Source organism: Plectropomus leopardus, chromosome 7 (assembly GCF_008729295.1).
Source record: "Plectropomus leopardus isolate mb chromosome 7, YSFRI_Pleo_2.0, whole genome shotgun sequence".
Classification (NCBI taxonomy): domain Eukaryota; kingdom Metazoa; phylum Chordata; class Actinopteri; order Perciformes; family Serranidae; genus Plectropomus; species Plectropomus leopardus.
Window position 1 is genome coordinate 10,013,400 of NC_056469.1, and position 27,446 is coordinate 10,040,845.

Sequence of the window (27,446 nt, forward strand, 5' to 3'; positions counted from 1 at the left end):
CCTAGCAGAGGGGCCGTCACAGCAGGATTATGCCAACAAAGTAGTCTAGTGGTGATAAGAAATTACTGCTGTGGTCTTTTTTCCAACAGTTAGATTCTAGCTGTTACTTAATGCCTTAATGTGTTACTTCCACCCTTGCACCCACTTCTTTACCCTCATCTCTCCACCCACTCCCTCCTTCACCCTGCCCTTTTCTAGCTCTCCAATTAAGCATCAGCAGCAGGTTTCCATCAGCCGTCTGGCCGTCTGCAGCAGGACTCTTCGGAGCAGAGGCCTGTCAGGAAATGAACTCATCACTGGGTGACAGCTGCTAATTTCTCTCTCTTCCATGTCACACGAGTGGCCTGCTGCAGTTAATAATGAGCCATCCAGCCCTGATTAGGGACATAACACGAGGAGGGTGGAGATGCACACAATACAGTACACAATCACTCAGCCAGACATGCAGAATAATGTGTGAGCACAGGTGTAGACGGACATTCCTATTGAGGACAAAAACACAAGCACACACAGAGAACTAGAGATATTAGTGGAAGGCATGAACCCGACATAGCTCAGGTCACTCACTTTGTTGTTTACATCACAAGGTGCATACATCAATATGGTTAACCTTGAGATTGAAGTCCATAAAGAGAATCTGGGATTCACGTTAAAATTTAGGAGTTATTGAAAGTAGTGTTTCCCAACCTGTCATTAGTCAGATATCTTAGGGGTCAAAATACTATTACCATGATGGAAAAGAACAAAAACAACTGTGCACAAAATAATACATTTTGCAGGATTTTCCTCCAATCTTTTACTTTTCTTACCCTCTCTAGCCTCCACAAATATACAAACAAAGGTCACTCTTTGGTTGCCACTCATAATTCTAAAATTTAAAAAATCCAACTAAAAAGTTTGTGCCAAATTGAAGAAGTTCCCTAAAGTTGTTCATGAGATATTATTGACCTTGACCTTTGGCCATTAAACTCTCATCAGTTCATTGTTGAGTGCAACTGCATGTGTGTGCAAAATTTGAAAAAATTCCCTCAAGACATTCTTGAAATATTGCATTCACGAGAATGGGAAAGATGGACAGAGACGGACACCCTGAAAACTTAACGCCTCCAGCTACATTGACACTGACTGGGCTCCTCAAGTCTGTTGCCTTAATGAGACAACAATTAGCAGTAGCAGAGGAACCAAGCAGAGGGGCCGTCATATACCCGTTTTCAAAATTCGTCTTATTCATATGGTCTGAAGCCAACTAAAAATATTAGTGAACATGAACAAGAACGTGTTTTGTGGGGGCGACAAAGCTCCATACTTTATACTTGATAACGTCACGAGTGTGAGACTAGAAACTTTGGTTTCTGGCTTTGAGAGAGAAGCTCATGTTCACAAATATTGATTGAACTTTTTAGGGCAGGGAAATAACATACTGGAATACTTCATTTAGGTGGTGTTCCCCTTTAAGGGAGTCAGAAGCCAAAAAAGGGTCGGAAGCATACTTGTTGAATTCATGATGAATTGCAAATAATTCAGGTTATATGGGTTATTTTAAATATTTAACCTCCTCTGACCACCACAAGCGCATAAACACACACACACACAGGCACCATATTTAACATTAATGCTGAATAATGTAGAGCAAAGTCAGAGCAGACTATGGTGATACATTCTATAAATACTAGGTATTTAAATGCGTCTTTCACAACCCTCTTGGTGTTCACAAACTTTGGTTCCTGCTCTCAGGCATGTATGTGTGCTCAAACAGAAAACGTAACCTCTGTTAAATGTGCCTATTGTTGCTGAATGGAGAAAAAAAAGAAGCATGAAAAGACTGCGTGAGTTTCTAACTGCAACATGGGGCTGAGAGCAGGAGACAAAGACGGGCTGAAATGCAGACAGGTGTTATGTGAAATTACAGGCTCCCTTCTCTCTGTGTGGTTGTGGATTTCACTGCTCTTTCACTTCTCTCTGGCCTCACCTCTCTCAACATCCATCTGTAATCCTCTCATTTTTCCTGCCCACTCCTCCACCGCTTTCTCTCTCAGCCCACCTTCGCGCTCTGCGTGCGCAGTGCATGTGTGTGTGTGTGTTAAAAGGGATGATCTTTTGATGCCCTCTGTGTGTATGAGTGCTTTGTCTCTCTACTTTCAGTGGTCGGCCATTGTGTTTGCAGCCGTCATACTGCTCTCCCACTCACTCCATCAGAAAGCAGGCCTGTGTAGGGGCCTAAATGAATATTGATTCTCCCTCCAGTGCTGAATACTGCTGGGGGGAAAAAGGATGAGAGTGTTGTATGCAATGAACAGAATGGGCCTGATGGGGTTGAGAGAAGAGAGGATGACGATTAGGATGATGGTGATCATGATGACGATAATGATAATGGTGATGATAATGACTGTGTTAGTGATCAGTGAGCATGATGGGAGCCATCAGCTGATGCATGTATGTGCATGTTGCTTGTATGATGGCACTGTGCTGCACATGTAATCGCAGTATTGATGCTGACGTGTGTTTGACGTTTAACAGCTAATACTACTCAGAAAAAAAAATCTGGACGCAGATGTTAAAAATTAGACTCAATCTTTATTGTCAGAAATGAATTTTCATTATAGGGATAGTTCAGATTTTTTTAAGTTGAGTCTTGTCAGGTACTTATCCACAGTCGGTGTGTTACCTACAGTGGACTATGATCGGCATGCCCCCAGTTAAGAGAGAGGCAGGCTGGAGTTAAACACAAAAGCTAAGGTTATTTACTGCTGTGGATAAAGTCAGCAATATAACGCTTTTTAGCCTCCTTAAAAAACAACCGAACAATTCTATAACAGATTCAGTGTATGATATATAAAGAGTACTTTTACAGCTTTACCTTGCCATCAGACAGAAAACAGAGAACAGTAATTTTGCCTTGCTGAACACAGTTGCGGCTGGTCTACCACTGCTTCCATCAGTTAGTTTGTGTTAATATGTGACTCTGGTGAATCTGAACTAACTTAAAATGCCAAAGTCACACAGGAGTCTGGCACTGAAAAAAGTTATATAGTAGCTTCAGTTCTGTCTAAACCACTGTCTGACTTTAAGGTAAATCTGTGAAATTACTTATATTGTGCACTTAAACTGATATTGATTGATTTAGGTGGAACTTTTTGTAGAGTGGCTATTATACATGTTATTGCACAGTAGTATATTGCTGATCTTACGTGTCTGACTCTGGGCGTGCAGACCCACCATCTACTGTAGGTAAAACACTAACTATGGATTACCACATTGTTCCCACTTTAAAAAATCTAAACTATCCCTTTAATGGGAGTTGAGGGGTTAACAAAAACCAGAAATGTATAATTTTTAACTCAACTTTGTTTCATATTAATCATCCGTATGATCTGTCCAAAATTTATCAAATTATTATTTTTATAACAAATAATATACTAATCCCTATAAAAGATGGAAAGAAACAACTAAATAGACAAGAATGAATAAATCTTTGTGTCATAGTCAAAATTCTAACATCACAAACAAAACTTATGGCAAACAAAGGTATCTTAAAGAACACAAAAGAAGAATACTCATTTTCCTTTGTAATGAACCATTTCATCCTCAGAATATTAGATGCATTTGAAAAAAATTATGAGGAAATATATTAATTTCCTTAAGTCGCAAGGCATTAATCAAGTGGTTAATATAGCCTTGGAGGTTGCAAGTTAACTCACTTAGCACCAAAACCAGTTTCTTTCACTGTTCCTCTGAATATATGATGTTTAACCTGAGTTTAGCATTGCCTAAGAGAATAAAAAAAATAAAAATTATGTTTTAAAAAGCGGGCTTTAACAGAATTAAACATGGAAAATGGAGATGAAACAACAAATGCACCTCTTTTAGTTAATTTCTCTCTTCTTACTCTTCCAGAACTATATTATGAGGAGCTCCATCCAGATAGACCACCATCTCTTCTCCAGTCTGCTGCTCTGCCTGCTGCACCTCCCCGTCACCCGCCCCACCCTCTCCATACACGCTTCCCTCCACCTGTAAGGTACAGTTGTCCAGCTCTGTGACGATGTAATGCGTTCCTTCGTCGTTGACGATAACTTGCGTTAAACCTTCCTTCATCATCTGGGTTGCAGCAAGCTGCAGCACCTCCTGCATCTCCTCCTGGCCAGCCTCCTGAATGACCTGCACCTCCTCCTGCTCCTGTTTCACGACTGGCTGTGCTTCACTCTGCATGGCCTCAGCTATCTCGGGGGTCAGGACCTCGTGAACGACGGTTGCCCCCCCTTGCATTTCCTCCTGATGGCCCATTTCGCTGACGGCGCTAAGCAGAGCATCCAGAGCTGTGGACGACTCCGAGACAATGTGACCTTGTCCTGTGGCTGCGACTGCTACCCCTCCTCTAGCCACAGCCCGCAGCTCTTTCTTAGCCTCCCCCGACTCCAGCACCACATACTGGGTGCTGCCTCCAGCTAGGTGGGCCCCTGCAGATGCCACTTCCCTGCCCGAGGCTATGACTTGCCCGTCTTCTGTGATGTGGAGCACCTCTGCTACCTGGCCGGCCATGGCCAGCGTCTGCAAGGTGGCGGCCGCAGACTCCTCCAATGCCTGGTCGATGGCCACCTCTCCATCGCCGTAGCCCTGGATAATGATGACCTGCTGAATGGCGTCATCGTGGCCAGATGCGTCGGATGAGCCCTTAATGTGCACAGGGGAGTCCACAGCTTCTGCTTCCACAAACGTAGCCCCCTGACCCTTCAGACGACACTCAAAAGACTTGGACACGATACCTGGGGAACACAGAGACACATTTGAATTAACATTTTTGATATTTTGCTTATATTTTTGTTTAAATCCCAGACAAATTAAACCAAAACGGAGAAGGAAGGTGAGGGATCTTTCTATGGTCATAACAATTAAGTATAAGGAGAATAAAAGAGCTAAAATAAGAGAAGGGATTTTCGTCCAAACAGAATATAAAAAGAAAATAATTTAGTGGCAAGATGGTTGGGATCACATCCAGAAGACCAAAAATAGGCATGACAATAACTGCAGTACCACACGCCTATTTATATTCATCCTCTCTCTCAATGTTCTTGGTAACCACAACTGTTGAACTTAGTATGTTTATGCATCCATCACTGTAAGAAAAAACTATAATGAAGTTGATATAAAAGGTGATGTAACACTTCACATATTTGTGTCACTTAATGCATGAAAGGAGACAGAATATGGTGATATTAGGCTGGCAGAAGAGTGCGGTGAGATACGGCTGGTGCTAATTGAGCCACACTGTGCCCTCTCAGATCACAGGTTGCCATGGCGTTTCCAAGGTGATAGGAACAGTGTTAGAAATGCCATTGTTTAAACAGCGCCTGGCCCAGACACTTGTAGGCTAATCTATGCAGAAAAATGGGAATTTGAGACAGTGAAGAGGGGACTCTGTTCACGCCTCAGCTTCAGAGCACAAATGAACTTACTGCACAAATACTAGAAAGCACACATATTATCGTGGTGGGAAGACTACATTGACCCGCATTTGCAATGCTTTAGTATCACCTGAAGGTTTGAACTTGGAAGTTTACAGATTCTGCATCCCTTTAGACTTACGAATGCCTCAAAATATCAAAACCTAGCTTCAACTTTTTGGGAAATAACAACAAAACTTTTGTTTCTTTTAGCTCATTTCCTGAGAAGTTGATGCTTTGGAGGTTTACCCCCCAGGGAAGCAACAAGATCACACAGATCTCACAGTACATACAGGAACAAACTCATCAATCATTGATATTCCTATCTCCCCCTGACATTTAATGTCCTGCACTCACAAGGTTGACAATGTGATCAGAAAGTCAGAGTTGTGCTCCAAACAGTCTCTGACCCAGCTGTGCCCTGTCCTCCTCCAGTGTAAACAGACACAGAAATGTGCCAGCTTCAACTCCCGCTCTGATTGGACAAGTAGGCAGTGACCACAAGTCCTTTTGTACCTGTTAGTCCTGCGCAGATAAACTCAAAAAGGACTCCCTGCATAAGCATGTACTAAGTGATGATGGAAACAATGAACACTGTGTTAAGAGTGAGTCCAACATTGTTGTGAGCTGTTAAGACCTGGACAGACAGGAACTGCAGATGCTTGTGTCAAGGAACACACCTATTGTTCTTAATGGCTGCAAGCAAAGTTAAGCCTGATTTATGGTACAGTGCTTGACAGTTTTGATGAGAGTTGCTCATAGAAAATGACATATTGTTGCCAGGAAAAAGTGTCAGTCAACACTTTCTTTTCCTTTTCACTTTCTCCTTTCTCACACCTGGAGAGTTCTGTCCTGTTCATATTTTGTCACACAATGTGACTGAGTCTCTCTGACACGTCTGCTGGAGGTTTTTGTGTCGTGGCATGAGCAACATAGGGCTGGACTGGTTGACCAGATTATCAAGGCGGTTTGCATGACATCCGAAAAAAACGAAAGGGCATGTTCTCATCCATGTCCCACACTTGTACGACCAAAACATATTCGCTCGCCTAGTTTGGTTCAATGGACTCAATAAGTATTTCTTACTGTCCTGTTGTTTTTCTGCAGAAGTAATTTTAGTATTTCTTCCTCTTCAGTGAACGCACAGATTTCATCAAATCCCTCCATTATCAAAATGTAAAAAGCGAAACAAAGTAGCACAATCACAGATACAAACATCTCTTAGGAAGATATGTATACCAAGTGGGGGATGAAATAATGTATCTAAACAGGTTGGCTGGTGAATAGTATTTGGCTACAATGGAGACGACTGAAACCTTTCACCACAGCATTAATTGAAAACATCACGCTGCTCTTTTATTTCCTTCGAAAGACATTCATCAAAAGTGTTCAGTGCTCGACCAAAATTCAAGTTTTCAAGGTGTCAAGTTGTGCATCAAAGAGTTAAACACAGCTCCCAGGTTCAGCACTCCAACACTTTTTTTTTTTGCAAGGATTCAAAATTGATAGTCTCTGATTCTTGTTTCATTGTTCAATTTGGCCAACATCTGATGAGGAGAGCAGCAAAAGATTGCTCATGTGTGTATAAATATCTTGTGCTCTAATGTTCACACTTTATTACTTTCATTTTATTATCCTTAAAGTAGACAAGATGAGAATTTTTAGTTATTCTAATCTAAATCTGCACAGATACACACCCACACCTGTCTACAACTGCCAGGTTTATTTTAGGGAGCAGCTAAAAAAGAAAGAACGCTGGACAAAAGACAGCCATTTCAGAATCTCTTTTCACCAACACTTATTTTGATTTGTGCAGAAAAGTGGAAGAGTTGGCCGGTGTTTTCTGCAGTTGAATCATAATGGGCCTAACAAATAATGAGAGAATCTGCAAACCTAGATGTCACTGAACAAAAACTGATACTGTGAGAGTGGAGAGAGAGAGTAGTCTTTTAAGTGTAGATGGGCAGGGGTGATTTTCTGAGGATAAATCTGTTTTCACTCACTCCCTTCCATTCAGAAGATGTTTCTCTTTGTGTGCTTTCATACCTGGTAAGAGCAGTTACTACAAAATCTGGAACCGTCTCCGTCTAGTGCGGCGGGCAATCAGACCAGGACCTTGTTAAAAAGGAGGTTTCTTGGTACTCTGGACTTTTGAAAGGGTTAGTCTGGATTCACCAAAGTCATATAACACATTCTGACTGCCTTTCTGAAGCAGCGGTACTAATGAACCAGCAGCTCCCGTGTTGAGCGAGCTAAAATTCCTGTTTTTGTTAATGGAGTCTGGTGGCTTTGACAAGAGCATAGATGGGGAACTGAAGCCATTAACGGGTTCCTTGTTGGAACAGGCTGTCTGACGAAGAGATAAAGTCGTAAAACTACCTTCCATATAGTGTACACTTAAACTGATATTGATTCTTTTAGGTGGGACCATTTTTAGGTGGCTAAACTATGTTTTGTTGCCAACCCCATCCCCAGCAGTACATTTTCTAAACTGGGAGCATGTCTACTGACATTTACTGTATATAATACACTGACTATCAATAAATACCCCGTGCAACCCCACTTAAAAAATCTGAGCTATCCCTTTAAATACTTTAAGACCTATTTTGCAATTTTTCCCAACTACCTGATTCTTACCAGAAGTGAAAGACTTTAGATCGGCCTGCAGGATTTGTCTTTTTACATGTCTCATCTCTCACATTATGTGTCTCTATTTATCTCTATATATCTAACGCATACCTCTCCATCCTCATTTATGTAATATAAAATAACAATGTGCAACTTTTTCAAGGCAAGCAAACAAAAAGAAATCCACTGTGACGCCGCAGTACACAGGCAACAAGTCTGTGTAGTAAATATCAATTCGGACTCTGCAATTTGTATCTCAAGTGACAAGCACAGTAGTTAGTGTGTGGAGGGAGTCAGCACTGTCGAATACAGCCAGAGGAAGTTGGCATTTTGAGCAGCAGAGGTTACCTATTTACACAGAGCTACAGGGCCGATGCTAACTGCCTACGCCAAAGCGCTGCGAGCTGAGAGGTCGGCTGGAGAGGACAATAACTCAATGGTTTTGCAGTTTCTGCTGCATTACCATAAAACCTGTTCATATATATGTGTGTGTGTGTGTGTGTTTTAAGAGAGAGAGGGCATATTAGTGAGTGAACTCCTGACTGCATGTGTATGTTCTGCTTGGTAAAGCTCAGTTTTGCCAGTTTGTGCCAAATGCGTGTTAATGCATTTATGCAAGTCTCTGAATTCACATGTTGTATGCATGTGTCAATATGTGGGTGGAATGTTAAGGTCAGGCTCTATTGGTGTGTGTCTGTGCAATATGAGCTACTATACGTATTTGTATGTATATGCCAGTCCCTATGTGTGCTTGCCTATGTCTGTGTGTGTGACAGAGGGTGTGTAGTGCTGTGGGGGTGGTAAGGCTATGCGTTGCTAGTGTGTGTCACATTAGCCATGGGGTGCTGTCGGCGGGACCCAGCGGCGGCCCGCTGAGGTTTATGGAGTGTCACTCAGTCGCCGCAGCCGTGAATCAAGTTAATGTTGCAGATCCCATCTCTTCAGTTGTCCTGCGCTCCCGGTGGAAGAACAACATTTGAACAGCGTGATTTGGCCCCGGCGAGAGGCTGATGCCTGTTTAATATGTGTTTTGAGTGTTCTGACTGACTGATTCCTTTAACAGGAAGTAGGAGAGAGGATGAGAGAGAGAGGGAGAGAGAGAGAGACAGGCTGCTTTATTGGCTGTGATCTGAAACAAGATGGAGGCTCCCTGAGAGGAATAAAACAACAGGAGGAAGAAAAGGATGCAGAGATAGGCGGTGATGTCATTTTGATTTCCAGATGACAGAAAAGTCTCACATTAAAACTGAATCAGTGACTAATGATAAACTTGTGCAGAGCTCAGAGTATATGTGGGGGTAATTTTACTTATTATATAATTTAATGAATGCTAATTCTCTGCGCAGCAGAGTTGAACATCCTGCAGAGGTATGTGAATGCCATTTTATTTCTCTATCCAGACTAGTTTATGTGAGCATAGGGCTCGCAAAAAAAATCAAATCTCATCATTTGATTATCATGGCCAAAAGAGTTCATAGTAACAATACTGTTATATTGCAATATCTATGGAAATTTGATCAGTCAAATTAATCTTTAACTTTGTTTATTGTGGGTAACACTTAAAATACAAGTGCAGGGAGGTGGAGAGAGAGGGAGAGGGAGACAAGGTGAGAACCTGTTCAAGGTACAAGGCTTTACATGAACCTACAGGTCCGGCGTTTGGAGCCACTTTTGTGGACGATGGTGAGCAAGTGGTGGATAAAAAAAACACCGTTATGTCGCATCTGCTACATTACCGTAGGTTACATCAGTGGGAGTACTAGTACAAGGCAATATCAGTCTGAGTGTAATGTCTGCTTTGTATACAAGCTTTTTTTCTTTGAAACAGACCAAATATTTTTAAAAAACACTTTTAAAAAAATAGAAATAATACAAAACAAGAATATTTCTCTGGCATTCCAAAAACAGAATTGTTTCTTTTTTATTATTTGTTTAAAACTCCAATATTACAATTTATATGTTATAAGAAGCTGTTTTAGTTTTTTTATGCTGTTCATTGTAAAAAAAACCCCAAAAAAACAGAGAATGGGATGAATGAAAGGGATGGTGAGATGTGCATCTTTAAAAAGGATGACATATGACAGAGAATAAAGAGCAAAATCATGCAGTTGCATAGTATATTTTGAAATAAATCAAATGTCAAATGCAAAGTATAGCTTTTCTATGCAATCACTATTTGCAAGGGCAGTTATTTCCCACCACAAGTAATTGATTTTTAGGATCAGACCTGGTTGCTAAGACATGTGGCATACAGATAGAAATAGTTCAACAGGTCCAAAGGTCAGTGTCCCAGAAGTAAGTCTTATTATTATTATTATTATAACTGTTCAAAAGCAAAGCTATAGCTGAAAATGTTATAATCACCATGTTCCTATTGTTTTGATCGGTTTTGTTCTCACAGTCTCGTGGAAAGTGCTGGATCTTGATCAGATAAAAGTCTGAGAGCATAACTGCCGGCACTGCATGGGGAAATAATAGTGATGAGAGTGAAACTGTTCTCCTAATGAATGAAATGATACTGAAATTAAACTGAGCCTGATTTTGCCAGAGACTCCTCTGGAACCTCTTTTAGGACCCTTGGGTGATCCCTACACTGCAGTTTGTGAACCATTTGTGTGGCACGGCTGCCTTGCCTCACAACAGTCGGTGTGTTAGCGTCAGGTCAGGGTGGCGAGCCTTCCTGCTCAGTGTATGGTACAGATGCATTTATTGATCAGTGGATCAATGGGCTGGCCAGCAGCGGGGGCCCTGGGGCCTCTAAGTGGCATTACTTCAGCTCGGAGAGGCCGCCACGGGAGCGGTCAGACAGCACTTACCAGCAGTTAGAGAAATTAACCTTAACACCGAGACACCAGCACACACACAATCAATTACACTCGCTGTAACACAGGTCAGCTCATGGCAAATGTAAGCTCACTTGCACATGCACATGTAATCAGGCGAGCGCACATGCACGCCTACACGTTAGCCTTGTTATACTTATGGGGACATTGCACTGGTTGTGATCCCTAAAGCTAAAATTATTCCTCCCTTTAACCCAAATTAACCACACACTAAATCTTAATTGGTTTCTCACAAGGATGGAAGCACAAAAAATACACATAAAAGATAAAAGAAATCAAGCTCAATAGACACTTCAGTGAGCAAAGTCAAATATACTATATCAAACCATAACACTGGAGGAAGAAAAAAAAAAAACACTCACCGAATCAATTACAAGGTCAATGGCAGGGCCGTGAAAAAGCCACAGCTTATGATCAATTCTTAACTACAGCACAAAACCCTTTACAATCCTTTTACCAGCCGATTACCTTCAATTATAGATATGAAGCCGGTCCCTTAAAGAGAGCATGATGGAGACCCCTAAACCTGACACACATATAGCTGTTATTTGTGGGGGGAGTTTTTACAGACAAGGTGGTGTAAGTGTGTGTGGCTTTTGAAGGTGACACTGCTAAGTAGATAAAGTGTCAGCTCTGGGTGTATCCAGGTCACCAGGGAAGGCCTGCATATGACAGTGAGTGGATGTGTGTGTGTGTGTGTGTCTGTTTGTTGGTGTTTATATGTATTTGTTTATTTAAACATATGCATCTATTATATATCATTTAGTTCCTTTATAAAACAGTATTTTTATTGATTTTTTTCCATTTTTGTACTTTGTAGTATTACAATGATTTTAGGCAGCATTTACTTATAGAGTAATTGCTTTTTTGTTAAACGAAGGTGCAACATAAACTGTTTCACATCTTCAGCATATCAATCACCTCCTGTTACATTCAGCGATCATCCCAGGTACACTAAGACTACTTAAAAGTCATATTTTCATTAAATAGGTTGACAGACGGAGGTTATCAACGGAAATTTTAAAGCACAACGATTCAAAGGAGTATCATGACACAAAAATCACAGAGGACAGGACTTCAAGGCATCACTAAAAACACTTATTTCCAAAGTGGTCCACAATGGAAACACCAAACATAATACAAATATATATTGATGGAAACAAACAAATTGAAATATAAACCTACTCGTTCCCCTTGCAATGCAAAGCCTATGGTTCAAATTTCCTCCCTCAGAGACGCACATTTCCCACATATATTCCTACACTTTTGTTTAAAAAATGGTTTTATTTAATATGCAGATGCAGGTTGTCCCGTAAGGACAGTATGTATGTTTTTTTTTTTTTTTAAGTATGTTTTTTATTATTCATATTGCATGTATGTGAATTTCTTTATATATATTACTGTGGGACATGTATGGCGATATGCAGAGTTAAATTCTAATATTAATTTCTTTACATATTACAAATATGCCATGAACTATTCTGTACGTGAAGTGTGAAAAAATGTGATTGTATACAGTTGTTTTTTTTTTTTTTTACAATTACATAAATTTCTTTTCATACTACAAAGAGACAGTCACCCATATGTGTATGTGTTTATTCACATGTGTGTGTGCGTGTGTATTTTAGGATATTCTTTGGTCGAGCTGTGTACATGATGACCTTACCTGCCGCTCCTCCCCTGTGAGGCCTCAGGCAAAGCGGCATGTGTTTCCTATGCGTGTATGTGTGTGTCTGCCTGTGTACGAGTGTGTGTATGTGTGTGTGTGTGTGTGTGTGCGCATAAACTAGCAGGTCAGCTGAGGTCTGGCTAGTGATGGCTCTACTTTGTCTGGTAGGGACAGCCGCTACTGTCACCTTTACAAACGCCATGAATCAACGCCAGGGAGGACAGGCCGGCCGACCAAAAAACAACCAATTATACAGCAGCCAGATTGACACCGGGTGGACTGGGCAGAAAGAGAGAGAGATGGAGACGCACTGAACACACCCCAAGGACGAATAAACAGAAGAGAATGAGGGCACAGACTGACAGAAGGGCCTTCTGGGCTGGAACACAAATACGGTGGCTCTGAAGGCCAATATTAATCCATCAGGGACTCCAGTTTGGAAGTTAAAGAAAGAGAGAATATCTTTTATATAATCTGCGCACATAAATGAACATGTTGTTATTCTCTGCTGTCAGCTGACGTAACACAATGTTTAGTCTATAACAGATTCACGAAGGCTTAAAAGGAAGCATAAATCCCCTGACACACAGGAAGTTGTGCGTTTTATGTTTTTTCCACAGTGTCTCCTGGTTCCTATAAAAGATGGGCGTTTTCAACCGTTTGAAGGAATTGTTTAGCTTTAGCTTGTTTAGCAGTTCTTTTTTTTTTGAGTCTTGCACCATGAAGAGATGAGTTTGAACTCTCACAGACATCCAGTAATGTGTTCTCCTATGTTTCCCACTATGTCTCATCACTCTGTATGGTGACTGGTAGCTAAAAGGGTAAGTTATATTGCTTAAAGTATCCAGGATGAGGCATCAGCTATGAGCACAAATGTTAGTGTGATATCAATGCAAGTACAAATCTGAAAATGTGGATTTTAAGGTATTCCTGCTGCACCAGGTTGCACAGAAAACACACGTTTAGGCAGGCTTTAAAGGAAAACAAATAACTGTCCAAACAGTTTTTAAGTAATGCTTTGAGAATACATAATAAATGTCAGGTCAGTCTCACATGAGCCACCATGTGTCACTTCCAAGCAGGGGCACCAAAGTCTGGGCCCTATGATGCATCAGTCTCCGTGGGCCCCCTACCCATCCTCACTGGATTCATGTCTCTCTCATGCACCTTTTGATTTTTGTACAGTCATTTTGTTTTCTTTCCTTTTCCTTTCTTTTTTTTGGAACTCCGTTTTCCTTTTCTTGAGAAAAGGCATGACAGTGTACATTAGTGCACCAGCCGCATAGGCAGTCACTTAGCTCTAGCTACATTTAGAGATGAATCCTAGTGCACTAAACCATTTTATGCCTTCAAGGGGCGAGAGGGGCCTCAGAGAGCTTCCACTATTTTTTAAAAAATTATTATACAAAGTTCAGTCACTCAAGAGATTTATTCAGCAATTCTAATTCAATTATGGCATTAATTTGGCTATTTTGAAATAAAAAATTGCAAACAAAACCAAACTTTTTGCGTGGCCCGCTTCCCTAGAGGCCCTGGGTAATAAATTTTCTACCCGGTTCAACACCCTTGTCTACAAGCAACATCACATAGGACAAAAAAATATTTAAGAGCTGAGGATAACGACAGCATATTTTACTGACTGCTAGTTGTGTAACTAAAAAACTTTGTGTAATTTCCTCTCACAAACAGGAAATAGCTACTGGGTGTCGAAGTAAACAAAACTAGTCATTAATCATGGGTACATCAATAAAGTAAACTACTCCATTCATGACTACTTAATTATTCCAAAGATATACACATATCAGGGAAATTTGATTGATTAAATATTCTTAAATGTATCATATAAACACATAACAACAGAAAAATATACAAGCAAATGTTAGTTATTCAGAGTGAGTTCCATAACACCTCACTCCCTGAACAATGAAATATACTGTAGTGCTCCATAGATTGAGCTGGTAAGGGCTCAAAAGGTGAGAAGTATACACACACACACACACACACACACACACACACACACATGCACACACACACACACACACACTGGTCAGAGGGAACACAGGTCAGTGTCCTGCTCTCAGCTCTTTTTCTGCTGACAGAGGATGACCCAGTGCGAGTATAATCTGGTCCACACTAACTCTATCTACCTCATGTCCCCCAGGTCTTTGCCCCCAGAGACAGAGAGACAGAGAGGGAGAAAGACAGAGAGAGAGAGGTGAAAGGTGAAGAGAATAAAAAACAAAAGAAAAACACAACACCTTCACTTTTCATCTTTCCATCCTTTGAATTTCTTTTGTGTCTCTTGTGGCCATTAACTCATTTACAGATTGGGAAATATTGTTTAAGTTTCAGCTATGAAATTAGCATCAATAAATACAAAAGCACTTCTTTATGCAGGCCAAGTTGTATTCATACTGCTTCAAAAGTAAATTACACACTATTTTAATTTCATACCACAAAGAATTTACGAGAAACTGTGATAACATTGATTTTTTTTTACAAGAGAAAAAAGAGACACAGAAACCTACTATTAGACATGAAGACAAGATTCAGTTAAAGATCTGGAAAAGTGATAGAATCCTTGAGTATAACAAATCTCAGTGTAACAATTGTTCTCAGGGAGTAATAAAAGAGCTAGCAGTGCTTACCACTTCATCAAATGATGAAGACTTGTTTAACCAGTACAGTTAGTATAGGATGCAGGGCCTCTGCAGGAAAATGCCTCTTTGCATCACAGGGAAGACAAGCGTCATCTACCACGATTCACAGGCTGCTGAGACGTCATCTGGTTGGCTACGGATAAAAAGAGCAAGCGTGTGGGAGGCTGCTACAGTTGCACAAAGTGAGGCCTGATCAACCTCAGCGGGGCTGCCAGCGAGCAGGCGTCTGACGCTGAAAGGCCTGAAACACCTGATGACTGCAGGTTACATCACTGATTATGTGCCCCAGAAAAGCATCAGAAGATGCATCATTCCAACTTTCCATTCCATTCCAACCGAAAATGACTAACCAGATATGACTAATGTACAACTTTTTGTTGCAGTCTGCTGGCTGTTTCCCCACCATGCTGCAAATTGCAGCTATTTGCACTCTGCAGATGAAGGTCAGACATGATCACAGTGTGATGGCCTGATGCAAGCAGAAAAAGAGAGACGGAAAAGAGAGAGAAGGCGTGGAGGAGCCTCATCCCAGAATCCAAGAGGAATGGTTGACATATGAAACAATAACAAAGATCACAACACTCTTCTTTCCCATATTCCCCCTCCTTCCTTCCCCTTCTCCCCATTAGGGCCTCTTTCTATCTCTCCAGCCTGTTTCCTTCTTTCTCTTCTCTTTCTCTCACAATCTCTGGAGGTGGACCTTTGATTGCTTCTTTAATTAGCCATGTCAGACGGCTCCGTGGATTTACTGGGGATGTCGAACTTCTGCAGATAATTACATGCCTTTTCCCTTTCTCTCCACTGCTACATCCCTCCATCCATCCCTCCATCCTCCTTTCACTGCATCCCCCCTATCTATCCTTCTCACTCACTCTCCCATGATTTAATGATTAATTATGGATGTGAGTTTGAGAATAAAAGCTTTTTTGCTAATCAAAATGAAATCCCCCCCCCAACTACTTCCCCTCCACCCCCCCATTCTCGTAATTACAGTGTGACGATGATGTTGCTGATGTCTTTTTGTTTCCAAGGCCTGGCCCGCGCACTGATCTGAGGTCCGTCAAGGCGGATGGAATGAATAATCACAACATAATGGCTTGCTTCAGAAATAAAAAAAAAAAACTGGGTGGAGAAATGAAGTAGGCCGGATTGAGTTGGGGGAGAATAAAAGAAGAATATAGACAAAGAGACAGGATGCTATGGAAGATGTCAGAGGAGAGGCTGAGACTGGGAATCAAAGAGACGCCTGAATCTTCAAGCCTGACCACAGCCGTCAGTCACTGAAAGAATATGTTCTTCAACCAAAAACAGTGTTTAGGCTTAAGAATGTTTTATATCATTTAGGATGTGCAACTGACTTTATGAATGAATTGATAAATTGTTTGGTCTACACGATGTCAGAAAATATTGAAAGATCACATTTTTCTACAGCCCAAGGTGGCATCAACAATTAGTTCATTTTGTCCAACCGACAATCCAAATCCCAAAGAAATGTAATATCTAACATTAAAAACTAATGTTAAAGTAATCAACTACACAATATCAGCTAATCATTTCAGCTCCAATAACGTTTATTCTCTTATACCGGCTCGACGTAATTAGAAAAAACATTAATTTGCCCTTCTGTTGATGTTAACTAAATCCAAACACACTGGTGTTCGATTCAATCTTACACTATGGGAACTTAAACAATGAGTCGAATAGTGTCGACACAGAGTTAAACAGCCTCTTTTCTTATAATCAGCTTACCAATTTTAAGACATTTTCAATCAAAAATGCCAAACATTATTAAGTTCCGACGTACAAATTGCGAGTATTTGCTGCTTTTCCCACAAGTGATTTGAGGACATTACGGCATCAGTATGCTCCACACGAGGTGCCTGTTGGACGGTCAAATAGCTTTGGAAACCCCATCTCCCTTCACCTTCCTAATGTCAGAATTGGGGGCGGCTGCGTCCAAGAATTTCTCTAACTTTTTGAAACGGACAAACTGACAGCAGAGATAGGCAGAGATTGGTCCCATGTGTGGTGGCACTTTTTTATCCTTCTTTACAAACCATTTCAGACTGTGTGTATAAGCAGGTGCAACACGATGAATGATAAAGAAAATAATTATTCGTTGCAGCCTTAATTGATGCACATAGAAGACAAAAAGCAAAGGTATTCTTCTACATATTTATCAGTAAATATGGTTCAAAATTCTTTCTCCTTTTCTCCTCTACTTAAAAAAAGGAAAATATTGATGGCAATACAGCACATTAAAGGGTCCGGTGTGTAGGATTTAGTGGCACGTGAGGTTGCAGATTGAAACCAACTGAAATTTCTCCAATGTGCCAAGTGTGTAGGAGAAATATAGTGGCTGACTCAAAAATGTGAGTGGCCCTATCTTGAGCTAGTGCTTATTTTGTCTGATATGGGTGACAGCAGAAACAACGTGGTGGACTCTGCTCCATATGTAGATATAAACAGCTCATTCAGAGGTAAAGAAAACACAACAATTCTTTGTTTCAAGTGATTATACACTAATGAAAACAAAGTTATGAATATTATATTCAATTTTTACCAGTATATTTACCTAAATCCTGAATACTAGACATTTAATGGGGTATTCCAGCAATTTAATATTGCACTTACTAAAGTGGAAAGAGCAGAGGTCAAGCAGTAGGGATCAAAAGGGGTCAACATCCCAAAACACTGGATCCTACATTATGCTTTACATATCCCTATGGCATAGACCTCACAGTATAGTTACAAGGAGAGATTTATAGAAGGAGAAAATTCTCCCAGCACAGTGCAGAAAATAGAACTGATTTCAATTTTGTATTAATGGCCGCTGGGCTTTTGAACATCTGCTAAAAAACAATTCACCCACCTTTTTACTCACCAAAACATCACCTCTGCCAACTACATCAAAGCCTGGCCATCTATATAGTATATCCATACAGAATGTTGTATGACAAGTCCCTGTTGTTCCCTGTTTAGTGACTCACACTCATATACAACACACAGGTCTGTTTGGCTTAGCCTCCTATCCTTCCTGCCATATTTACTGGGTATTTACCTAACAGAGGCATGCTGGAGATATTTATCGTCCTGATGGCTCTATATATAGGGCTGAGGAGCTCGGTGAGAGGAGAGGCAGGCGCGGTGGGAGGTTGCTTCTCTAATCTCCATCTCCAGGCTGACAGGCCTGAGAAGGCCCTAATGAATGACTCTTTTCATCTGCACGCCTGTGTGTATGTGACAGTATAAATATTTAGCAATATTGGAGTCAGCTCGTGATTTTACACAGATGGAGTGATTGATGGCTCAGCCCCCTGATGCATGCCAAAGACCATCCTGGAGATGTTATATAAACCACCACAGCCTCTCTCTCTCTCCATCATCATCTCCATCTCGCTCTCGCTCTATCTTTCACACTGCCTCCTCTGCACTCCGCCTCCTTCCCAGCTTGTCTTCTCGCTGTCGATCCGCCCTCTGTGGCTCTGCCAATTTGCTTCACTGTTGAATTTCTATCATACAGTGTGGTGTCCCTACGGCTGTAAGACAGGCTAAATCAGAGGAAAACAACCTGACAGGGAGGAAACTCTGAGGAGATTGGCATCGACATGTTACAGTGCAAATCCCTCAAACTTTCTAACAAATTAATTCCAAAAATACAGTTCAATTCTTATTTCTTTGATTTTATTCATTCCTTTTTTGCTATAGCATCTTTTGTTAAAGTTCTGTTAAGTGCTTGATAAACTTTAAAAAACTTTGTGATTGATGAATATTACTGTAAATACATGGAAAAGTGTACAAACTATGAGTGCTGTTCCCATGTTTTGGTTTGTATGTACAGAAAACCAAAGGTCAACATGTAAGTGAGAGCTGCTCTTTAAGTCTGCAGGCTCACACATAAACACACACATACAGTACATATGCATACACTCACACACACAAACACACATTCAGAAACATATGCACAATGCTGTCATCTGTGTTAGAGAGAAACCAGAGCAGAGACACTATCTGTTTGTTGTGAGTGTGTCAGTGAGTGAGTGTGTGTGTGAGTGTGTGAGTGTGTGTGTGTGTGTGTGTATATGTAGTTTGGTTTACTTGTGAGGGCTGACTTGTGACAGCTCTGGACTACTTTTGTGAAGAAACTTTGAGTTTCGTGGACATCCTGGTTAATCGTCATAGTGAACAGTTCATATCAGGGCTAGTAGTTGAATTAGGTAAAGATACAACATTGGTTTTACATGTACTGGTTTTGTTTAAGACTAAACCTCAAAGGAATTAATGTATAAGAATCTGCTGCGTTTGAGTACTTGTGTGTCTGTGTGTGTTTGTGTGTGTATGTGTGTACTACGCAGACCTTCTGCATAGCCTCTGCATAGCCAATTAAACTAAAATACAAGAACAAAATCCCTGAACAAATATATGAGGACTTTAAGGGGGGATGTTGAAGATGTATTAACCTTGTAATTGCCTGTGTAAAATATGCTCCCCTGGTAATGAAATTTCCTGCTTTAATTTGAAAAAATTGGGGAAATATCTCCCCTTTTTTGCCTTGTGTTTTCTCATTTAATTGCATTTAAAACTTCAATCTCAAACACCCCCACCGCTTTATGGGGGGAAGGACCAGCACTGGACCGCCACATCTATTAATCTAACTGTCCTTTATCGGAATTAGCATTCAAATGTGATCGGTTCCACTGCGCCTTCGCCACCGCTTGTAATTCCAACAAAATCCACTCCTATGCAATAACTACAGTGCCCTTCAAGACCACTACCACCTCCCCCTCGCTTTGAGAGGTATTGATTTTTATTTGTTCTGTAATGAGAACAATTAGTCTTTTTCCTGCCCTCCTTCATCTATCACCTCCATGTTCCTGCAGCTCTGCCACCCAGCCGGCCTCTGTCTTCAAACCCAGCTGGAGGTCCTTCCTCTGGGCAGAGGACACCACTGTGCCCCTCTGCATAAGAAATACAACAAGAGCAAAGAGAAAACAGAGGACATTTCTCTTTTCATACCTGACTACAGCCTAAAACTGAGCATAAAATGTACACAACTAGTTTGATTTTATTAAAAAGGAATGCATTCATGGCATTTAACCCACATAGAATTTGGGAGGATGAAGTTGATACTTGTGATGGAGATGCTAAAAGCCAACGTTCAAGTACATTTTCATGTCAGAATAATATTCAGAATTATTTTAAAAAATCAATGCTTACTCTATATTCTTTTTTATCAGCATGCATTTCAAATTAAACTAAAAAATAATACAAAAAAGAGTTCAATTTAGTATTGATCAATGCCACAATAATTACAGGAATAAATTGCATCCTATCTATCATGCTGGAAGGTTAATCTCTAATTTTAATGAAAGGCCTATATCTAGCCCATGTGCCAGCCTGACTCTAATTGACATGGTAAGAGGAAATTACTGCACTCTAAATCCAGTGTGGCTGGTGTTAACATGTATCATAAAACGTGAAAACACAATAAAACACTCACACATATCCATTAGGAACGCTTCAATTTCCGCTGTGGGAGTAGAGTGACATGCTGGACTGACTGACTCGCGGCGATCAGGAGACTTTAGCCTCTATAAACCACCTGATTGACAGGGTGATTTGTGACTGACTGACTGGATAAGTGGCTAGCTGCTTGCTCTGTGCAGCAGCTTGTGCCTGCATCCAAGCATGTGTGTATGTGTGTGTGTGTGTGTGTGTGTGTGTGTGTGTGTGACGTCAGGTCCTATTTCAGCCATGGCCGGTGAGGAATGAAGCATCTGAAAGAGTCCATTTCTCTTGCCGCGCTGCCTGAGCCTTACTTACCCTAATGATGTATAATAGCCTGCAACTACACTTAACCTGAGCATTACTGTGGCAAAGACTGAGTGGAAGAGGCACACACACACACACACACACACACACACACACGCGCGCACACACGCACACACACACACACACACACACACACACACACACACACAACACATAAAGGTCTAGTTTGTCTGTGGACGCTGTTTACCAAAGGCTGCGAGGGCAGGAAACGACCTGGCGTGTTAAAAAATGAAAGACTCGCAGCTCGCACTCCATCAAATCAAATCAAACCCTAAGATGTATATTAACATCGACAGCTGTATCCTCGCTTTCTCTCTGATCCTTCGCTCGCACTTCACTCTGCTGCTGACTCACTCTGTAGCTATAAGCTAAATGATACAAGCAGTTAGCATGCCGCATCTGTTGTCTCTTAATTAAACTCATTTTCCCGGATGCCTGAGTATGTTCATACATGCAATATGGATTCTGGTCCTTTAACCTCTTTCGCATTAATTAGCGAGAACGAGCTCACCACTTACATGCGTGCTTCATAAGGGACTGCATGAATGTATGCGCATGTGTGTGTGCGCGTGTATGTGTGTGCAAGACAGGTCGGAGACAGAGGAGAGACAGTAAATGACAGAGTCACGTGAGGCGGCTACTGTATGAAACCTCAGATCTAATCAATAGGAGTGAGGAGGACGCCAGGCGCCAGCCAGAGGGTCACCACTCATCACTCAGGTCAGCGGCGAACACACGCGTGCACGCTCACACACACACATACGAGCATGCACGGTGAGGGCACTGCACAGGGCACATTACTAGACAGGACTATGAGGCAGAAGAGGATGGGTCAGAGAGGGGTTGAAGCACATAGCAACAGAGGGGGGGAGCTGGATCGATAGGAGAGATTGAAGGAGCTCCGTAATACCGGAGGAGTCACGGATGTCCAGAATATAGCTAAACAGGGCTAGGAGACAGGTCAGGAGGGTTAAAACAGCCTCGCACTGTAGGGAGGAGGCATCGACAGGCCATAAAAAGAGGTGAGGGAACAGTGGAAGTGACTGATTTTGATGCTCATCATGGTTGAATGTGATTGTGGTCACAAAGGAGTATAGTTCGTGTAGAGGAGGAGATGACAATGACCAGGTTGTAGCTGGAAATTAACTAATATGACAAATATAGCAGGCTTTTAGCAACATTTGCAACAGGAGACAGCCTGCTAAGCTGTGGGAGCTCGACAGAAACTGGGGCAGCAGAGGAGCACACCAGAGTGTGTGTTTGTGTGTGTGTGTGGGGGCACGTTGTGTGTGTGGCGTGGCTCTGCAGCAGAGAGACACCGACGGAGAGAAGGACTAGGCCTGGTGGCATTTAGCCCTGTTCTATAATGACACTGAGAGCTGGGGAGGAGACACAGTCACTGTTATTGAATTATTGAAGGTGCACGGTGAGGTATAAATCTGCCATGGAGATGCCATACTGCTGTAACACACACATGCACACACATGCGCGCACAGTCACACACACAGAGGCCACTGACACACAGCGAGGCTTGGCGTGACGACTGCAGGCTTTGACTTGCTGACCTTGAGGTTGTTAAAACAAGCTCTCCGTCAGCTTTTCTGCAAAATATGTTTACCTCGTGAGAGAGAGACGGAGAGAGAGACAAAGGAAGAGGAAGAGAGAGAGAGAGTGGAAGTGTGCACGCGCTGTGCTGACATTGCCGGAATAAACACAGCGACTCCATCAATTCTTCCGGATTGTGAGGCAAAATAAAAGACACTGCGGAGGGAGACATAAAGTTACTAGCAACCTGTACTAGCCAGGCTCCAGCCAGCTTTTACTACACGGCACCATCACGACTGAGAGAAAAGATTAAGCTCTCGAGAGCAAACATTTGAATCCTGCAAAACGGCCGCGTGCACACAGATTAAAAGAGAACGGTTGTATATATGTACCTGTAGCGAATGCAGCCCAGAAATTGTACATCAGCCACCAATTACTGATGTTTATCTCTTAAATAAAAAGAGACAGAGTATTGCTACATGCATGAAGACATCACTATATGTGATAATTCCCTTTTCTTCCTTCCAGCGGAAAAGATTTTCACCACACGCACCAACACATTTTTATTTCCATTATTATTTCTGTATCTCTGTACAGATAGGGAGGTAGTGTTTCTCAGCTCAGCCGCCTCCCACCTCGAACCAACCAGAGGCTTCCTGAAGAATCGTGGATGTAACCTACTGTATGTGTGTGCGAATAGAGCGTGTGATTACAGAATGGTGCAAAATGCTTATATGTACATTTGTTTGTTTTGCGAGTGTGCGCGTGTATGTATATTTTAGCATGTATGTCTGTGTGTGTATATAAGTGGGCACGTGTGTCCTGCCTGAGCTCTGTAGCCAAGGGGGGCACCTCTTCTTATTAACATCATCAGTCTGCATCATTACTAGGCTGCCTGGGTTGGGCAGCAGGTGCTATGAGAGTGCCAGGGTTACAAACGACCACAGGATCGCTGTCGGAACACACACACATGCGCGCACACACAGACACAACACACACAGACAGACTCCGAACCCCCCTTTCAAATCCCCAAAAGGGATGTGGGGTGTCTGTGTCTATCTGTTATCCAGTGGGTTAGCGCTCGGTGTCTGGCCAGGTTTTCACTGGGGGGGACGGACTCCATCCATTCTCCTGACAACAGGCCAGCGATACGCAGCAGAGGCTGAGAGAAACTCAGCACAGAGCAGGGGAGGGTCCGCAAGTCAACCAAAAAAAAAAAAAAAACATTACACAGGCTGTGTGCAAACTGTGTGCAACTAACTGGAACATGCACACAACAGAGTATAAAAAAACATGTAATGCTCAGGTGCAGGTGAAATAAACAAAAAGGTTAGATGGATATTTGGGGTGGATACTGGCCTTTTTACAGAAATGGGACATTCTTGTAGCATATGCTAACACACAAGAGCTGACTATGAGATGCCATTGAAGGCTCTGTTCACCCAAACTGCAAAAAGACATATTCCTAAAGAGCCCGCAATGAGTTTTTCATTTGACTGGGTTTCGAGATATATATCTCTGCCTCCATCGTATGGTGGTGTTGACACAGGGCTGACACATAGAGACAGACAGCCATTCACACTCACATTCACACCTATAGCCAATTTAGGGTGCATTTGGAAATACTCAGAGTCCTGGAGCACACTCTGGCACAAACTGGACCATTCGAAAATTCGGAGTGCTTTTGGAATGTACTGTTTGGTTTTCCAGAGCACCGCACTCTTGGAGTGGCAGAGTCTACTCTGGGCACTACATCCGGGGAGCAGCAGAGCGCCCAAGGGAGTGAATGTGTGATTAACTACACTGTTTGTAAATTCATGGAGAAATAGAACGTTGTGCTTTTTTGAACAACTGCTCTCTCATTTTGGTGTAGAGCGTCAGATAAGATTTACGAACGCACCCTTTGATACACAAACTAAACTAATCTTGAGTATTTGGACTGTGGGAGGAAGCTGAAGAAAACCCACGCTGACATGGAACATTCCACAGCGCATTCTTATTTCATGGAGCCGTTAATACTCGGACAGAAGAGATGGAATAAAAGCAGAGTGTGTACCAATATTGTTTCTGGTAAGACATATACAGTATAATAACAGAATCTTGTTCAATTATTTGTTCAGTAAATGAAAAACCATTTACCTCAACTCCACTGGAGTGGAAGCAAAATCTCAGAGACAGATCTCAAAACCCAGGCAAAACCCCCCCAAAAAACTCAGTTGGCACTGGATGTCAATATGATGTCAGAAAGACATTGGACAGACGTTATATTTTGGCTTAAATGGAAATTGGGTCGACGATGCTTTAAATTTCTAATGATGTTAGAATTTCATCTTGTGTGGACTGGAACATTTGACATTTTGCAGACGTTGGGTTTTTGTTATTCATAACCTAAAACAAAATGTTAATGCACATCAAGATGACATCTGCATGAGACATTTGGGAGACACTGGATTTTGGTTACTTAACACAACTCAAATCCAACAAAATATCAACATAATCTGTTGTCAGTATTCTGTTTGCTGTATTTTGGATGTTGGTGGCCAGCTGGGAAAATCATCCGTGTGGCTAGATGTCATTTACTGTAATTGAGATACTATAATTGTTTTAATTTATATATTTATATATACTATAATATATTATTCTATACATACAGGTGAGACTTAGTCTCCAGAGTTTCAATGTATTTCAGCAAATATAAATTCCTGTAACTATTATCAACATCAATCCTCTGTTAGGTTTTTGAAATCTTAATAGGAGACCATGTAAGCACATATACACCCATGTGCACACAAACAGTATATAACGCACACAATGCACCAACACAAACATATGGACATCCCATAACTATGGTCATATTGACAGATGGATATCTACACCAGAGAAGTTAATGCAGATAAAATGCCCTGCGTTATTATTGCGCGTAACCAGAGAAAGGTAATAAAAGCTATATGAATGGGGACTGGCCTGTTTCTCAGGCGCCTCTATGGCACCATCCATGACACCAAAGATGTGTCAAAGACAACAGACACTCAATACAGTGCTGCGCTGCTCTAGCCTGCCCACTCTTATGGATTATGTAGCCAGCGTGCGTTCATTTAAGATGTACACATTGATCTGGCATTGACGAACCATTTCATATTAGCCAGGGTTTGCTTTTTTACGGCATCAAGGGCAATCAGATGCACTGTACTGCACTGGGCTAAATTTAACCTCCTATCAATCCAAATGTGATACACTCAAAGTCATCCTGCTTCAATCATTCACCGGTGGGTCACTTTCAAATAAACCTGAACATCAAGATTAATTCAAAAAGCTAAAAAAAAAATACAGATTTTGTTTTAATTGATAACAGGATTGAAGTTGGTTTAGGTTAGATTGATCGACTCAAGGCGCAAAAATTGTTGATTGCACAATATTCTGATATATCCCTCAACCAACCACTTAAAACTGAGTCAGAGCAGAGATAGGTATGCCACTGAATAAATCAGAATTAGAACGATATTGATTTGACTGCAATTCAATAAAAAAAATTGAGCAGGGTGGGGGGGTGCAAAACAAAATGATAAATAAATAAGAGATTCAAAACAGGGGGAAAAATTGCATTCGGTTCTCTAATACTGAAGCTGCAGCAGAAATTAATGTCTCTGGTTAGTTAGTGCTGTTAATTGGGCGTGCAAAATTAAAATGTTAACGTCACTGCTAGCTGGGAACGCAGAGAAGGCCCCTCCAGCTGCATTTGACCTAACAGAGCGTGTTTCTTCCCCCCCTTCCTTCTTTCTCTGCTTCAAGTGTCTCCAAAACTAATAAAAAACCCCCTCACAAATCCCCCCATGAAGCCCTCCATATGAACTGTCACATTAATAACACTGCACTTGTATTCAAATTTTCTGTCGAAAAGCTAAAGAAAGATTGAATGCCCCGCCGTCGCGCGGCCAAAGATTGAAGACGTGTCTCATTGACATTGTTAAAAGTTTATGAAAATATATGAATTCTCAAACGTGGCGGGCCGCCGTGCAGCTCCACTCCCAACACTTCTGTTGGAGACTGTGGCTTTTAATCAAAATGATTGAATACCACAAGTTTGGATTCAGGGATTCTAATAGAGGACGGATAAAGTGTCACGGTCCAGAACTAGAAAAACCACACGGGATCACACATGCATGCATAAAAACCTTTCTATATTTTTTTTTCTTTTCTTTCTTTTTTTTTCAAACCATATTCCTCATTGGTAGGTATCTTGTTTTCCTCTGTTACTGAGTGCTTGTATAAATGGCATGTGTGCTGACTGCAGTGTACAGTGGGGTGACTGTTGGCTCTGTTTCTTTGCTTTCTGGAGCTGATATGAAGCTGTATCTGGGGAAAGAGACATATGGCACCAACATGCACATACATACACACACTCATATGCACAGACACACGCACAGTTATAAAGTGTGCAGAACATACAGTAACAGCTGCTGGCAACGTCACATCGAAGACTAACAGAGTGACAGGCGGCCACGTCTTTATGTGTCCGTGTGTGTATGTGTGCGGTGTGGCGTTGGCAGCAGAGGGTTGAGGTAGAGATGCTCTCCAAAGACCAGGAGCACTGCAGAAAAAAAGACCACTCCACTGGGAATAACACATGCCATCTCAGTGGACCACACACTGCATATCAATGCAAGAGGAAAAGCAAAAAGAGCCTTGTTTGAGCTTAACCACTTTACTTTTCTGAATTTAAATAAACTGACCTTATTCCCACAGTGGTAATTTGACTTGCGCTGGGGAAGTTGGTAAACTGAAAAAAGCTTCAATGTAATTTAACAGAAGTAAGGGCTTCAAGTATACT

The 27,446-nt window shown here is 41.6% G+C and overlaps 1 protein-coding gene across 1 annotated transcript in view; it reads right to left on the reverse strand.

Moving 5' to 3' along the window:
• Positions 1–2,554: 2,554 nt before the first annotated feature.
• The window catches only part of znf407 (zinc finger protein 407), a 164,796-nt gene continuing 139,904 nt past the window's right edge, over positions 2,555–27,446 (reverse strand). Inside the window, 1 exon segment of the mRNA XM_042490229.1 lies at positions 2,555–4,763. Within this exon segment, the coding sequence (XP_042346163.1) occupies positions 3,883–4,763 (881 nt within the window). The 3' untranslated portion in view covers positions 2,555–3,882.